General features: G+C 39.4%; 1 protein-coding gene across 1 annotated transcript; it reads right to left on the reverse strand.

Moving 5' to 3' along the window:
• Positions 1–34: 34 nt before the first annotated feature.
• Slc25a31 (solute carrier family 25 member 31) lies at positions 35–15306 on the reverse strand. Its single transcript, XM_005069686.4, has 6 exons — positions 14905–15306; positions 8753–8880; positions 5906–6023; positions 5013–5167; positions 3319–3444; positions 35–900 (listed from the first exon to the last, which is right to left on the reverse strand). Exons 1-6 carry the CDS (start codon positions 15137–15139, stop codon positions 700–702), a joined length of 963 nt encoding a protein of 320 aa, XP_005069743.1. The 5' UTR covers positions 15140–15306; the 3' UTR covers positions 35–699.
• Positions 15307–16084: the final 778 nt, after the last annotated feature.

The raw sequence follows: 16084 nt of genomic DNA on the forward strand, positions 1-16084 counted from the left end.
TTATAGTGTGTTGGGGAAAAAAGGCTCATCACAATAGTTTTGAACTTGCTTTATTATCAATACAGAATACAAAATTTAATGTTTAAGGGAAATTTCTTGTTCCAAGATATACTCACACTAGCAAGAGTAAACTTTAGCAAGTAACCCATTCTATGCTTTTCAAATCGTTAAGTCATTATCAGCTTTCTGATAATACAATTTGTGCTTATCAAAAATATGGTGCTATCAGTGCTAACACAGTCATGCTTGAGCTGCATTAACGGTCGCTGCAGAAGACCTGCTGCTGATTTATGTGAGACATACTGATGACAACCCTTGATAAATATTTTGGAACTATTAGTTATTCTATACAATTTCTGAAAGATGGGATTACAGCTGTCCTAAGCAAACAGAAATTTAAAGATACTTTCATTTCTCAGATTCCACATTATATAGTGTTCATCACAAGCGTTAAGAATTTTTTAACAGAAGCAACATACACTACCTATAATAAAATGCCTCACTAAATGATTCTGGGTCTAAGTGGGAAGAAAACCCACTTTGTTCTGACTTTTAATACTAAAATCTTGAAAAAGTCTTTTCTTTATTGCAAAATAAACACAGTAAGACACTGACAGTAGTAACATACTAGCAAAATATGTACAAATGGCAGCTATGTAATTTTCATGTTTTTTACATTAGAAATATGCATTTCTCAATTTAATCTCCCGATGAACCACCTCCAATATCAATATTGAGGAATTCTTTGATTTTATCATATAACACCAGCACCAAAGCACCACCGGTACCACGAAGGATGTTTGAGAACGCACCACGGAAGAATGCGCCACTTCCTTCATGTTGGTATATTTTCATAAAGCAGTCTAGGGTTCCTTTATATTGCCGATCAGACTCGCCACTCTATGTTAAAAAAAATAGATAATTTTCTATTAGTTTATTATCTCTTTTTCTTTTTTGTTTTTTGTTTTTTTTTTCAAGATGGGTTTCTCTGTATTGCTTTAGAGCCGGTCCTGGAACTGGCTCTATAGTCCAGGCTGGCCTCAAACTCACAGAGATCTGCCTGCTTCTGTCTCCCGAGTGCTGGGATTATCTTTTAGGACATTTTAGAACATCAGCACTATGGATAAAATTAATGCTGTGCTGAGTTGAGGGAGTGAAGAATGTTCACACATTTGAGAAACATATGAAAGCTTACATACACTAGGTTTGCCAAACATTAAAGGATGACATCACATACATCATGGTTTAATCTCACCACATTTCAATAAACTGAAGAAAAGTAGGCCAAAATAAACACTAGAAAAAATGTTTGCAATTAGGAAAATCATTTTTTAAAAGGAAACCTGGAAAAACAAAAGACCCCAAGACTCTTTAAATTAAATCTGTAGATGCAGTATGAGTGGTAAGTTTATAGGGGGCTAGAAAGAATAATGAGATTTAAAAGTTTTAGAATAAACAAAATAGAACAAGTACACAAGCACAAGTCACCAGGAAGCAGAAAACACGCACAGCAGAGCCTATGATGGGGAGGTGGCTCAGAGCTTACTCAAGGGCGAGGACTTGGCTCGCAGCTCCGGAGCCCTCTTAAAGCCTGAAGCCCAAGGGCTCCTATGGTGAGACAGGGGCAGGTACTGGGGACTCCTGGAAGCTCAAGGGACAGCTAGCCTGCTACTGGCAGGTAAACGAGAGAGCCAGGTCTCAAGCCAGGTGGAAAGTGAGGCCTGACATTGGAGGTTGCCCTATGACTTTAACATGCATACCTGCACTCACACAGATGAACACAGGAGTATGCATAAACATAAACACACACAGATTGTTTTTAGGTAAATAATGAAAATAATAACATGAAAAGTTAAATCAGTTCTTTGAAATATCCACACATGACACATCTGCAAACTCAACCAACCAACCGCGCGCGCACACACACACACACACAGAGAGAGAGAGAGAAAGAGAGAGAGAGAGAGAGAGAGAGAGAGAGAGAGAGAGAGAGAGAGAGAGAGAGAGAGAGAGAGAGAGAGACTGATTGAGGGAACTTTTCTGTAAGTAATGTTTTAGAAAAAGAATGACCTCCAAATTATTAGAAATGTCAAGGACAACATAAATGTAGATGATCAGAGATTTAAAAGGATAACACATAACAAACTTCATGATAATTATTGTTAAAACTGAGAAAACAGAAAAAAGTAAACCTACCAAAACATAATCTACAGTTTCCAGGAAAACAGATCCTATAACTATAGAATTACTGCCTCAGAATGCAACTGTCAAAGTCGCTGTCACAATGAAGTTTCGCTTTAGGGAAGCTGAATCTGATCACCTAGGCAAGGTGCATTCCTTTGCTATGCATTCCTAGGTCCTTTGCACATTTCTTTTTGCACATTAGCTGTGCGTCTTCAATACGGCACTATGAGTTTAGATGCAGGTTCTATTTGTATCACCAGAACTTAGTATAGACTAGGCAGTTAAATGTTTACTGAAGAAATGAATGTAACATGTAAGAAGTGGAATATATAAAATTAAGGCATTTATATTTAGAACATAGGTTATTATAAACACTTTCTCACCCTGGAGTTAAAAATTATAAAGTTTTTATTAAAATATACCACAACAGGAAATTATTATGCTAATGGCCTATAACTGAGTTTACTTTACTTGAGGTAATTATTTCAGTTCAGATGGGTATCTGGAATCTGGAGATACTGTTCAGTAGTTAGAACACTTGCTGAACTTTCAAAGGATCTAAATTTGATTCCCAGAACTCATATGGTGGTTCACAACCACCTGTAAATCCAGTTCCTGGGGATCAAAAGTCCCCTTTATGATCTCCTTGGGCACTAAGCTCCCACCTGTTGCACAGACATATACAAAGGGAAAACACCTATACACATCAAATAGTAATTTTTATTTTTATTTTTTTGGTTTTTATGAGACAGGGTTTCTCTGTATTGTTTTGGAGGCTGTCGGTCCAGCCTGGCCTCGAACTCACAGAGATCCGCCTGCCTCTGCCTCCCGAGTGCTGGGATTAAAGGCGTGTGCCACCACCGCCCGGCGCTCAAATAGTAATTATTCAAAAAAATTTAAAAGATAAATATATTCATCTAATCATTGTTACTCCTCCGACTCCCAGAAGTAGAAGGAGTGGAAGGCAGAGAGGAAGAAGCTTTGTTGGCTGCTGGCTCTTTTCTAGAATGAAATAATACAAGCTGGAGTACAACAAAGTAGACAAATGAATTTGGCCTTTCAGCTAAAGCGTCTCTGAAATCCAAACACATCACATCTGCATGTAAGCCACAGATAAACTTACAAATCCATTACCTGCATCATCATCCGCCTTCTAACTGTGTCAAAGGGATAGGAGAGTATTCCAGAGCAGGTAGTCACGATTTGAGCAATGATAAAAGAGATAAGAAACGGGGTTTCCCTTGGTTTTGGCAATAAGCCCTAGGAGAAAATGTATAATTAATAATTTAGTTTTCTGAAGTATTTTTAATTTTTAATTCTAAGGATTTTTAAATATATGAAAGAAATAATCTGGAGCTGAGAAAGTAGCTCGGTGGTAAAGTGCTTGCCTTGCATTCAATATCCAGAACCACATCTGAAACCAAATCTAGCTGGAGTTCATAACAGCATATTGGTAAGAAAAGGTATGTTGTCCACACATGGTGATGCTTCAGATGTTTGGAAATAAAGCATATTTTCTATTAAAATCAGACTCATTATTTTCTTTTGCTGACCCATATCAATGGCACCTACAACAAAATGTCAGTGCCCACTGACCAACAAAGGCCTTTCTCGTATAGCTGAGCAGTGCAAAGATGCCTGATGCTATCTGACGAGCAACTTTAAAGCTCCATGCTGGTGAAGAGGCACTCCTGACTGCCACTACTGCAGGAGCTAACAGAAAGGCACATGGAGAACACACAGGACATCTTCTGTAGTTATATAATGCATTTGAGATGCAGTTTCCAATAATGTAAAAGCTTAAAAAATATGCTAGACTAAAAGTAACCTTTCCCGACCACAATATTATTTAACTACATTCATGTTATCAAGAGAGTAAGACAGTAACATTTAAGTCCAGTATAAAATTCCTCTCAACTTTTAATAAAAAACAGATAATGTTTTAATAGATTCCTTTTGAAAACATGTTACAGTAAGAACAAAGAAGCTTTGTTTATGATTTAATAAATACCATCCATAACAATTCCTAGGTTATGTGTCTTCAAAATATGCATCTTAAACTTACAAAATAACATGAAGTTGTAGAGTACTTAATAATGTTTTCTAGAACTAAGTAACAGTTCAAAAAATGGCAGCCATTATTATAATCTCTTTCTACTGCATTATGGAAGTGCTATTAAAGTCTGAACTGAAAAGGCAAACTGCAAAGCAATTTGGGAAAAAAAAATCACAGACAGTGGCCAGTGGTTAAATCAAACCACTTTTTTTTTTTTGGTTTTACCAGACAGGGTTTCTCTGTATTGTTTTGGAGGCTGTCGGTCCAGCCTGGCCTCGAACTCACAGAGATCCGCCTGCCTCTGCCTCCCAAGTGCTGGGATTAAAGACGTGCGCCACCACTGCCCGGTAAATCAAGCCACTTTTATTCAGCCCTTCCTTTGTTCCCATGCTGATCATCTACATAAGAAAGGTGATAATAAAATTAATGTAATCAGCAAATAGTTAGAACAAGTTTTTTATCTGATGAAGACACAGAGGCCCAAGCAGAACACTTTCTAGGATATCCTGTTTATGATGCAAAAACCTTAAAACCGTGCTCTCTTTGGAAGCACATACACACCTTACAAGCTTCAAATTTAGTTATAATAGTTATAATTTAACTGAATTATAATCATATAATTGTCATGGATTAAGTGATTAAATGAAATTTCTTCTCTATTTTATCATTTATTTTGATTTGTGTAATTAAATAAGCATGTTAGCTAGAATATACTAATTAGGATAAAAACAAGCCATGTATCTAACAGATTCATTTAAAGTCACCAAATTACCTTAACGGTGTCATAAGCTCCAAAATAAGAGGCTCGGTAAACAATGATACCCTGAACGGAGACACCAAACCCTTGGTATAGGCCAATAATTCCATCTGACTTTGCTATTTTCATAATGCAATCACCTAAACCCCTGAATTGCCGTTGCTCAGGACCTAAAATAAAGCAATGAAAGCTATAATATTTATATCAAACATCTTAAAGTAATTACACATCTCAAAGATTCAAATGATCTGAAACTTTTCCTCAGAAAATTTCTAACTAAAGGACACAAATAATCTTCCCATTCATTCAAGGGTTCAATATTTTAAAGTGATTAACTAGAAACATTAATCTTCTATAAAAGTAAGCAATTTGACTTGAAATATTTCATCAGAATTATGGGAAACTAGAAAGAAACAAAGAAAATCTCCAGGGTGAGAGTTTTAATCTACCAGAGAAGAACCACTACAATTAATGCTTACAAAGGATCTATGAGAAAAAAGCTATGCGCAAGCCTTAGGCTTAGATTTTTGTTAAATGCCCATTGCCAATTTCTCTTTTAAAAAGAAAGAAAAAAGTAGATACTCTAAGCCTGATGACTACTTATTTGGCTCAGAATAAATTCTGTAGATTAGGAACTAGAAAGATGGCTTGGCAGCTAAACAGTACTTGCTGCTTACAGAGGCCGTGAGCTCAGTCCCCAGCACTCATGCTAGATGGTTCACGAGAGCTTGCACTTTCAGTTCAGGGACTGAACATCCTCTTCTGGACTTTACCAGCAACTGTATACACATGAAGTTCACTCACACAGACACAGACACATAAATAAAAATTAATCTGAAAAAGCTGCTATGTTTGATACATAGATGGTTAAAAGCACAAAGACATAGTTAATACTTATAAAAATGTACCTTTTCCAATATCAACACCTAGTCGGGTTCTGGCAAAATCTAGTGGATACACCACACACAAGGATGTTGCTCCAGCAGCTCCCCCAGAAGCCAGGTTTGCTAGAAACCACCTCCAGAACTGAAACACACAAATTTTAAAAGCATTAATCTGTAGAATATGACTGTTCAAAATAGCTGACCTACTTTTCACAAAGGTTAAAAAGCAACCCAATATTTATAAGCTGCTCTTACAAACACCTATGTCAATATGCAAATGTTTCCCTCATATCCATGGAGCCTCTTCCCCCATCTTGCTCCCAGGCTGGGGCAGAGCCCACACAGCATCATGAGTTTATGGTAATAGAACAGATTACATAAACTAGAGCTATTAAGGGAAATGAAAGATACAAGGCCTTTGTAGCCACAAAATAGAGTCAAGTGAAAATATTCTAGTAAAGTTCAGTCTCCTGCTATATTCAGCCCTAATGTTTCTGATGTTACTTTTAAGTCTTAGACGGCCTTGAAACTCCTAATTTTACCTTGGCCTAGAATGCCCTTCCCATTGCTTTTAATAAACAAAAACAGTTGTTGTATCATGCTTTAACCTCTACTTCTGTCATGACATCTCTCCTCCCCAGCCCTGTAAAACTCTCTATAACCATATCCTCTTCCTATGAACACTTAAAAGGTGAATCATAAGACCAAGATTTAAAATGTGTCACTACATTCCAGACTTTTATTTTAAAATTGTACTTAACACCTTTTCAACTGTAGTTACTTATACTTATACTCCTTCAGACTATAATCCTTGGTTGTTTTTATTTAATACATTTAAATACAACTCATACCCCCATACAATTTATCCTTGAATACAATTCAACAATGATTAGATACACAAAGTTGAATAACCATCACCAGTTTTAAAACATTTTATGACCTTCAAAGAAATTCTATATCCTCCAAAGTCAATCTACATCCTCCTTAACTCCTTGAGCCCTACGTACCTATTAATATTTCTCTCTATAGTGCCAATTTCGGAGATTCCATATGAATGAAATAACACAATATATATAATTATTTGTGGTAGTTTTTTCCATTTGATGCTTTCAAGGCTGACTCATGTAGCAACATCTAATACTATACTTCATCTTCTTTGACTGCCAAAAGATAGTGCTGTATGGATGGACACATCAGATTTTATCTGGTCAGATTTTTTTTTTTAACAGAGCAAGTCATGGGACTTTGCCCAGAGACATGTGATCAATAATGAGTATACAGGTAATGCCACTTACTGTTTCCTTACTGACTCCTTTTAAGTGAAATGGATCTGTATTAAGGTGTATCATGTTATATAATCAGATAGCCAACTGTACTGGGAGATTACATGTGACCCAGGAGTTTCATTAATCCACAGAAATCTGGCAGAAAAAGATGAGCTGGCCCAGACTTTCTTAAGAATCTGACATGAAAAATTAGAGAGTCTGTGTAGTTAGTAAGAATAGATATGGAAGTGTTATTCATTTTTTGATATTAGTTACTTGAGTTTTTTAAATATAAAGATAGACTTATTCCCAGGGGTTGGGGGTGGGAGAAATCACCTTTGTATAAACATAAACATTTGACATTATAGGTAGTGTTGACACACCACAGATCCCAGATTAAGATTCCCTGACCTAAAGAAAGGCCATCAAAGACCACTGTGATAATAACCTTGAAATTCACATTACAAATATGTAAGTTATGTCATCCTTGCATATCTGGAATAAATCCCACTTGGTCAGAAGGAATACTTTCTTTTCTCTCTCTAATGTGCTGCTGGATTTTATGAACTTAATTCTGTTGAAGGTTTTTTCTTTGGTCTATGCTCATCAAGGATATCATCTTCTCATTTCCTTTTTGTTGTACCCTTCTCTGTTTCGGTATGATGGTGACAAAGGAGGTAACTGGCTTATATATTTACCGCACTTTTTAGTCTAGTCCTAGTTATTGTTTACTATATTATTAAACCTCCAACACCTTTATATATCTTTTGTTTGCTGTGTGTGTGTGTGTGTGTATAGGCTAAAGGACAACTTTGGGTGTCATTCCTCAGATGATATATACCTTGCATTATGGGGGTGGGGTGGGGTGAGCCAGGGTCTCTAACCGACCTGGAGCTCACTAATTAAGTTAGGCAGTCTAGCCAGTAGGCCCCAAGAGTGACTGTCTCCCTTCCCTAGCATGAGGATTATAAGTAGATACCACCAGGTTCTAATTCTTTAAAAAAAGAAACAAAAACAAAAACTCAGATCCTGCTTCTGCAGCAAATCCTTTGTCTACTAAACATTAATCTCCCCAGCCCTACTCCATCTGTTTATTACGTAATTTTCTCATAGCTTGACCTTTCTTGTATCAGCTTCTGTGCTGGAGCTTAAACCCCAAGTCCCATACATTCCAAGCACGTACTACTCTACTACTGAACTACACTCAAGAAACTCCTCTTACGTTTCATTTCCATAAAGGAAAAAAATTCATTTCTTTAGGGAATAAGCAACCCCAGTGGTAGGAAATACAAACCTGATGACTGTTTCTTTATGCTTATGAGAAATAGTAATTCTAAGATATGAATTATATTTAATATTTACTCTGGGGAATAATGCCTTGAAGCTAATGATCCCTTAGTTACTTAAAATAGAGATTTCAGAAACCTTGTTGAAGCTAATGTAGTTTTTATAACTTAATATATATGCTAACTTGTCAACATTTAATGTGCTCCATTTTTATTATTTTTACAGATACAAGAATGCCTTCACTCTAAAATAAGACATTATAGGTAAGATAAACTCAATAGTGTTTTAGAAAATTTTAGACATATTGAAACATAATTACCTGTTTTTCTTTATTAACTCCAGACATGAATAGTTGTTTGTATTTGTCCTTAAAAGCAAAGTTTAATGCCTGTGTTGGAAAGTATCGAATAACATTTGCCAAATTGCCACGCCAATAACTGAAAAAACCTACAGAATCAAACACAAAAATCCATTTCGCATTAGTAAAGAATGTGTTGTAACAGTTTTTACTGAAGAAACAGCAGCATTAACTGTGCAGTTCATCCCAATTTTGTTCATTCAAACAGAAAATCTAAAGAACTTACCAAAAGTATTAGCTAAACAAGCACAGGACTGGTCAAATGGAAAAAAAAGCCTCACTAATAACCCCTGGCCTCATCCCCAAACCTTGATGCCAATTCCTACAGCAGTAAAGCAGTTTTGTGTTAGTACACTGCACCAAACAAGCAGATCTACTTACTGAATTATACATACAACCTTGAAAATTAAAAGAGGGCTGAAATTTACAAAAAACAGGAGAAAGTGTACGCTCAGTGGAGGAAGAGGAGTTGATCCATTTTATTTCAAGGCAGTTTCTCCTAATCTGTGAAGTAATAATCCCCCAGCTCAATTCTCCATGGATTGACTGCCCAACCCTCACGACTCAGCCATTATGTGACTTGAAGCCCAGAGCAACCCTGGAACACGACAGTTAACTCTTCCATAATCTTGATTATTTTCAGCAGATGGCAAACTGTCACATGGTTTGACTGTGTAATTTGAATATTGCATCTCTAGTCCCAACCTGAAGAATGCCCCAAATCTGACCTCTAAAAAGAAACATTCAAAAGACATTTATTTCATAAAATGTTTACTTATACAGGACTTGAAATGGGGAGAATGCAAATTAAAAACAGTTATTTTGTATCTGTTTAGAACAGCTATCATCAAAAAGACAAAAATATTAGTTAAGTATGTAGGAAAAAAGAACCACGTATAATGTATGGGATTCTCTGAAAAACTAAAAGCAGGGTCTACAATCCCACTCCTGAGTACATATACAGAGGAACTAAAGTAAGATGTTGATGATGTCTACATTTGTATGTGTATTGCTACACACAACAGTCAAGATACATGGTCAACCTAAGCATCCACCAGCAGATAAATTAAGAAATGTAGAATATGTACACAATGTAATTACTGTTCCTTAAAAGAAAATTCTGGCACTTAACAACTATGAACCTGCAGCCAGACATGTGCAAAGAGTCTCCATGTGTAATAGAGTTCTCCATTGGGTCCCTCCTCTCAGAGATTGGGGAACCCTCGAAAAAGGGGGAGGGAATATTGCAGGAGTCAGAGGAAATATAGGACACCAGAATATGGCCCTCTAAAACAACAAAGCAGGGCACACATGGGCTCACAGAGACTGAAATGACAAGCATGGAGCCTGCAAGGGTCTGCACCAGGTCCTCTATGTAGTGTGGTGTTTTTGTGGGACTCCTAACTGGGTACAAGTGTATCTCTTTCTCTCCTTTTGAATCAGGGTTTCTCAGCCACAGCTGTCCTGGAACTGTCTCTGTAGACTAGACTGCCTCCCAAGTGCTGGGATTAAGGGGGTGCACCACACTGCCAGGCTGTGTCTCTGACTCTTGTGCCTGCTTCTGGCACTCTTTTCCTCTAACTGGGTTGCCTCGTTTCTCGTTTTGTCCTGTTTAGCTGTCATCTATTGGAAGCCTGGTCTTTTCTGAAGAGGAAACAGATGGGGAGTGGATCTGGGAGAGAGGGGAGGTGGGGAGGAACTGAAAGTAGAGGAGAAACTGTGCTCAGTATGTACTGTATTCAAGAAGAATCTATTTTCAATAATCACAAATGAACCTGAGGACATTATGCTAAGTGAAATAGGAAGTCGTGCAAAGAAAAATGTGGCATGGTATCATTTATATGTATAATCTAAAAACATCTAACACAATAAGATAGAATGGTGGCTCCTAGAGGCTGGGGAGGGGTGTGTCTGCGGTTAAGTAAGTGGAGAAAAGTGAGATGTTGGTTATGTGGGGTGAATAAGTTTTGGGTATCTAACACAAAGTATGGAGGCTTAAAAAAAAACAAATGTGCCAAACTTTATGAAAGTAAGCAAACAGCTCCCATTAGGATGGGAGGAGGTCCCCGAACTGGGGATCCACAGCATGGTGACTATTATTGACAGCACTGGTGTATACTTCAAGTTTCCTAAGAGTGAATCATAAACATTCTGAAAACAGCAAAATGCTTTAATTACATACGGTGATTAATAACTTAATTTGCTTGACTGTAGTTATCAAGAAACACACACATGAAAACATTCCCCTGTAAAGGTAAATGTATAGTGTCAAGACCTCCCTCAAGAAAGCTAGAAAAACAGTATTGAGGCAATATTAACAAGAAAAATAGTAATTTGCTAGATATTTCTTTTAACTCATTTTACCACTATTACCTACCCACTAAGGAGTATCATTTTCCCCCTTATCCAGATGAAGTTTTGGGTTAAAACGGCTTCTAGAGCACAGGGAATTTGTTCAGTGTAACTTGTAGCTATATAGCATTAGAATTGAAACACAAGTAGTCTAACAGAACAACTCACATGTTCACAGACATGTTAATCATGCATATGCTTACTGTACAAAGACGACCAACTTTCAGGTGTGGTAGTGCACATTTTTCTTTAATCCCAGCAATTGAGGCCATCTAGAACTACATGGAAATTGTCTAAAAGGTATGTGGGTGGGAGGGCAACCATCAAGTGTAAGTAAAACAAAAAAATTAAACATGAGGAATTTAAACAAATTATAAGGGAGTATTTATTGCTAGTTAAGAGTTGTACTAAGTTACTGAGGATGGTGTAAAACTAATTTTTGGAGTATTTCTAGTGGTACTTAAATTTTTATTTGTTAATAAGAACTTTCAAAAACAGAGCTACATGTTTGTCTTCTCAAAGTCTGACCTCTGGAATAAAGAATTCAGAGAGTGAATCCTGATTGTGTAAATGACGCTAAGTAAGATTTGATTTTCTGGACCACAAGCCGGGCGGTGGTGGTGCATGCCTTTAATCCCAGCACTTGGGAGGCAGAGGCAGGCGGATCTCTGTGAGTTCAAGGCCGGGCTGGACTGACAGCCTCCAAAACAATACAGAGAAACTCTGTCTCGTAAAAACCAAAAAAAAAAAAAAAAAATCTGGACCACAGCCATAGTAACACATTGACACTACATTGGCAACTGACAGGGTCACTTTTAAAAGAAAGCACATTCTGGTAGTAGTCTTTCCAACCAATCAAGGGAGATTTTAAATTGAAAAGAAAACAACAACAAAAAACCCCAAGAACTGATTTGTAGTCACATGAGAAAGGTGATGGTCTTCCCATTTTGTTAATGGCTCACACATGTTTGATCTCTTTGGAAATGGCTAATTCAGATCATGAGTTATTCACTGTAATTCTGACTACACTATCAGATGTTCATTTCACAAAAGAACAGAAGAGTCTTGGGTCTTTGGTTAACATACTGAATACAAATGAAGTTTTTGTGACAAAGATATCCTTAAATCAACAGGAGACCCAAAAAGAGCAGCACACTGTAACTTACGGTGGGTACTCCTTCACCTCTTCCATTCTTTCTGAGGGAGGATCTTACTAAGCAGCAGTTCAGGTGGTCCTTGGACTTGCAGGAGTCCTCCTGACCCTTGCTTTTATGTTACTGTGATTTAGGATTATAATCCTCTGAATTGTACACACAAAACTCCCCCCACAACATTTCAAAATACCTCTAGATGGCAATGTTCTCCCTGCTGTGAGTTATCCTGATGTTTTCGTAACAATGACCCGCAGAGAACAATTTCTCAAGAGTTCTGCTTATGACTACACCTTGATGGTAAAGATAATGAAGACCAGAAAAACATATAGAATTAACTGAAGTTATAAGAGTTGTATTTCAGAAGTTGTATTATAAAAAAATCAAGAAACATGTTCTTACATTAAAAAAAAATCCCTCGAAAATATTTAAGATACAATTACATTAGCATTGGGAAGCACAACCTGACTAGAACACTTTATCTAAAGCAGATACATTAAAAACAGTTTGGCCACTTCCTTTTTTGAAATAGGCCTCCAAATGTGGCTTTGGCAAGCCCTTGAACTTGTTGTCCTTCTGCCCCTGCCTCCAAATAGGCAGTCTATTTTTATAAGCTGGTTGTGGGACTAGAATTATAGATGGATGATGAGAACCAAACCCAAGTCCTCTACAAGAGAACAAGCGCTCTTAACCCTGAGTCATCTTGCCAGCCCTACAGATGGCTACTGTACGTAGTTTAGACAGTGCCTTGATGCCACTCTTATTCCCTACATTCTACTCAGTCGTCAGGAATAGTTGTAACCACATTTCTAGAAATAAAGTACCTTCCTCAATTCCCAATTTTCTTGTTTCAAGTAGTGTGTCTTAATATGCTGCCCAGGCTGTTCCCCAACATTTTAGTTTAAGCAATACTCCACTTGGATAAAGACCATTAAGGACTGCTCTGGAGGTGAAGTCACTTCATTTCCTGCTCTGAATGAACATTACATCTATTTTCTTTTTTAAAGTTTGTACAGGGCTTTCAATAGTACCCGAGTATCTGAATGGATGCAAGCCTTCTGATAAGCTGATTACCTAACACAGGAACCATTTCAGCAATGGCTCATGAAGGGCTTTCACTGTTTATCAAATCATTTCAGTATCAATAAAAAATTCCATACCTAAACCAAAAACTTAAAAAAAAGGAATATTTATCTTATGGTTTATTTGTATTTTGCTTGATGTTGTTGATGTTTTTCCTGTTTAACTCTAATTTTTACAATCATGTTGGTGTGGATGAGACGGCACAACAGCTCAAAGCACCTGTGGTCAAGCCCAATGACCTGAGTTGTACCCCCAGGACACTCACAGAGCTCAAGGTGAGAAGAGACAGAAGTGACGCCTGCAAGCTATCCTGACTCCACATCTATGCCATGGCACATATGAACGCAAACACGAAGCCACACAAAGTAGTTTTAAATACATGCTTTTAGAAGTTACATTAAAACATGACATGTCCTGATTGCTGAGTTTTGGCCCGCTGACACTCTGCACAGAGAAGACTGCCTTGTTGGAAGAACTGGTCTTCAGTTGTTCTCCAAAATAAGCAGAGCTTTTTGCCAATTAAGCAGCAGAATGCTCAGAGGCTACAATGCATCCATATTTGTACTTCTCAGAAGCTTACTACTTCAAGAAACATCTAAGCCACTCGAATACTAATCAACATAAAGCATCTTTCACCCTGGGAAGTCACACACTCCATTTTTTTCTGGGACAGGCACAAGTGTACTCAAAGTACAAATACTGATGGAAAGGGCAGGCTACGGTCTCACCTGCAAACAGGATACATTTAAGGCTTTCTTGGCATTGGGAATGCCTGTTAGATGGGCCAGCGCACTAAATTCTGGCAGGTTAAGAAATATCTGTAATCTCAGGACTCTCAAAAACTGGCAGTAAGATCAACACAAGTTCTATGCCAGCCTGGTCTACATTGAAAATTCAAGGCTAGCAAGGGCTACATAGACCTTGTCTAAAACAACAACAACAACAAAACAAACAACCCCCCCCCAAAAAAACCAGTGCCTCTGCACAATCACCAAAGCACCACCACCACCACGAACCAAGAAACAAAAAGAAACGTGTGCTAGGCTGTAGCTGGCAGCTATCTCTACCTCCCTACACAGCCCTTTCTGACCGACCCTCCCCGTTCTTCCGAATCACTCTTTCCCCTGGGTCACCCCTTTTCTGGAAGACACACCCCTTTCCACCAAATAACCCAACTCCTCCGCACCACCCCTCCTCGTGTTACCCCACCCTTTGAGTGACCCCTTCTTTGGATGGTCTCTTTCCCCTGGGTTACTCTGTCTCTGGATGACCCCTGTCTAGCAGATAGTCTCCTTATTTGCTCTGGATTGTCCCTCTGGGGTCACCCTGCCCCTTAAATGACGTCCTTTTCTAGATAACCCCTTTCTGCTGTGTCACTCTCCCTCTAGATAGCCCCTTCTCTGGTCATCTTCTCCGGTCTCCAGGTGGCCCCCTTTCCTCTGGGCCACCCTTCCCTAGGGGTGACTCCTCCTGTGGGCGACCCGGGTCTGGGGCGCGGAGGCCGAGCGTGGCACCGTACTTACGCACCCTGCTCCCGGGGAATGCGCACCAGGCAGTCCACAATGCCCTTGTAGCGCGCCTCGGGGCTGATCTGCTTGGAGGACGCCTGCACCTGCAGCAGCAGCTTCACTCGCTCGATGGGTGCCACGGCTGTCTTCGACACGGCGGCCGCGACCCCGCCGGCCAGCAGGTCCTTCGCGAAGGACATGGGGTCGAACAGCCCCTTCTTCGAAGGCTGCTTCTTGGAGGAGCTGCTTGACATGCTGGACAGAGGACGGACAACCGACGGCCGCAGCGCCACACCAACACCCTGTCGACACCGATGAGGACCGGAAAACCGCTTCAGCTTTATCCTGGCGGGAAACAGGCGCTAAGGATGCTGGGAGAACAGCGCATCCGGCACGGGCATGAAGAGCTGCGCAGGCGCGCCCAACGGCCTTGCTGCCAGGCGTGGCGCACGTGACCCCAACACGTGTTTCCAAGTGCGCGGTTTCCAAGTGCGCGTGCACAGTGCGCCGCTACTGTTGTGGGAGGAGTAGGAGCATGCGCTGAGTGATTCTGCCGGGAGGAAGCTCCTTCAGCCTTCTCGTGCCTTACGATTGAGGGCATCTGCTCCCGTTTGCAGTTAGCTTCCCTCCCAGGTCTCGGGAGCCACGCTCCAGCCAGGTGCTGCATGTGTGTCTCATCAGCAGGTGCAGGCACCCTTGGCTACATAGCAAATTCAAGGCCAGCCTGGGCTACGTGAGTCCCTGCCTTAAGCAGATGTTGCAATCTGCTTTAGTGGGGACCATTTGTCCAGTCACCCTGGACATCGGATTTGCTGTTTCCTCCTCAGAAGTCAACGTGTTCCTCTGACATATTTAAACTTTAATTTCTATTGAATGGTGTTCTTGATAGAGACCGAACATTCAAGGTAGATAAACAGTGGCATGCTATGCTGTTGGCTTTTTTAAACTGATGTATTAAGTTAGGCCCTAATCATTAAACCAGGTGTTATGGAAAATCAGGTTTCTCTTTGTAGCCCCGGCCGTCCCAGAACTAGCATGTAGACCAGGTTGGCCTCAAACTCAGAGAGATCTGCCTGCCTCTATTTTCAGAGTGCTGGGTTAAAAAGGCATGCACCGCCATGCCTGGGGCTCCTTTTGGGGAATTCTACTTTGCAAGTTTAAGAACCAATGACTTTCTAAAAGAACAATTCGTAAACTAT

The sequence above is a fragment of the Mesocricetus auratus genome, unplaced genomic scaffold (genome assembly GCF_017639785.1).
Source record: "Mesocricetus auratus isolate SY011 unplaced genomic scaffold, BCM_Maur_2.0 Super-Scaffold_100011, whole genome shotgun sequence".
NCBI lineage: Eukaryota > Metazoa > Chordata > Mammalia > Rodentia > Cricetidae > Mesocricetus > Mesocricetus auratus.

Coding starts and splice junctions, on each gene's coding strand:
- Slc25a31 (XM_005069686.4), bottom strand. CDS start 15,139: ATGTCAAGCAGCTCCTCCAAGAAGCAGCCTTCGAAGAAGGGGCTGTTC. Junction 8,881..14,904: donor GCGCATTCCCCGGGAGCAGG/GTGCGTAAGTAC, acceptor TTGATTCTGTAG/GTTTTTTCAGTTATTGGCGT. Junction 3,445..5,012: donor GAGCTTATGACACCGTTAAG/GTAATTTGGTGA, acceptor ATTTTCTCCTAG/GGCTTATTGCCAAAACCAAG.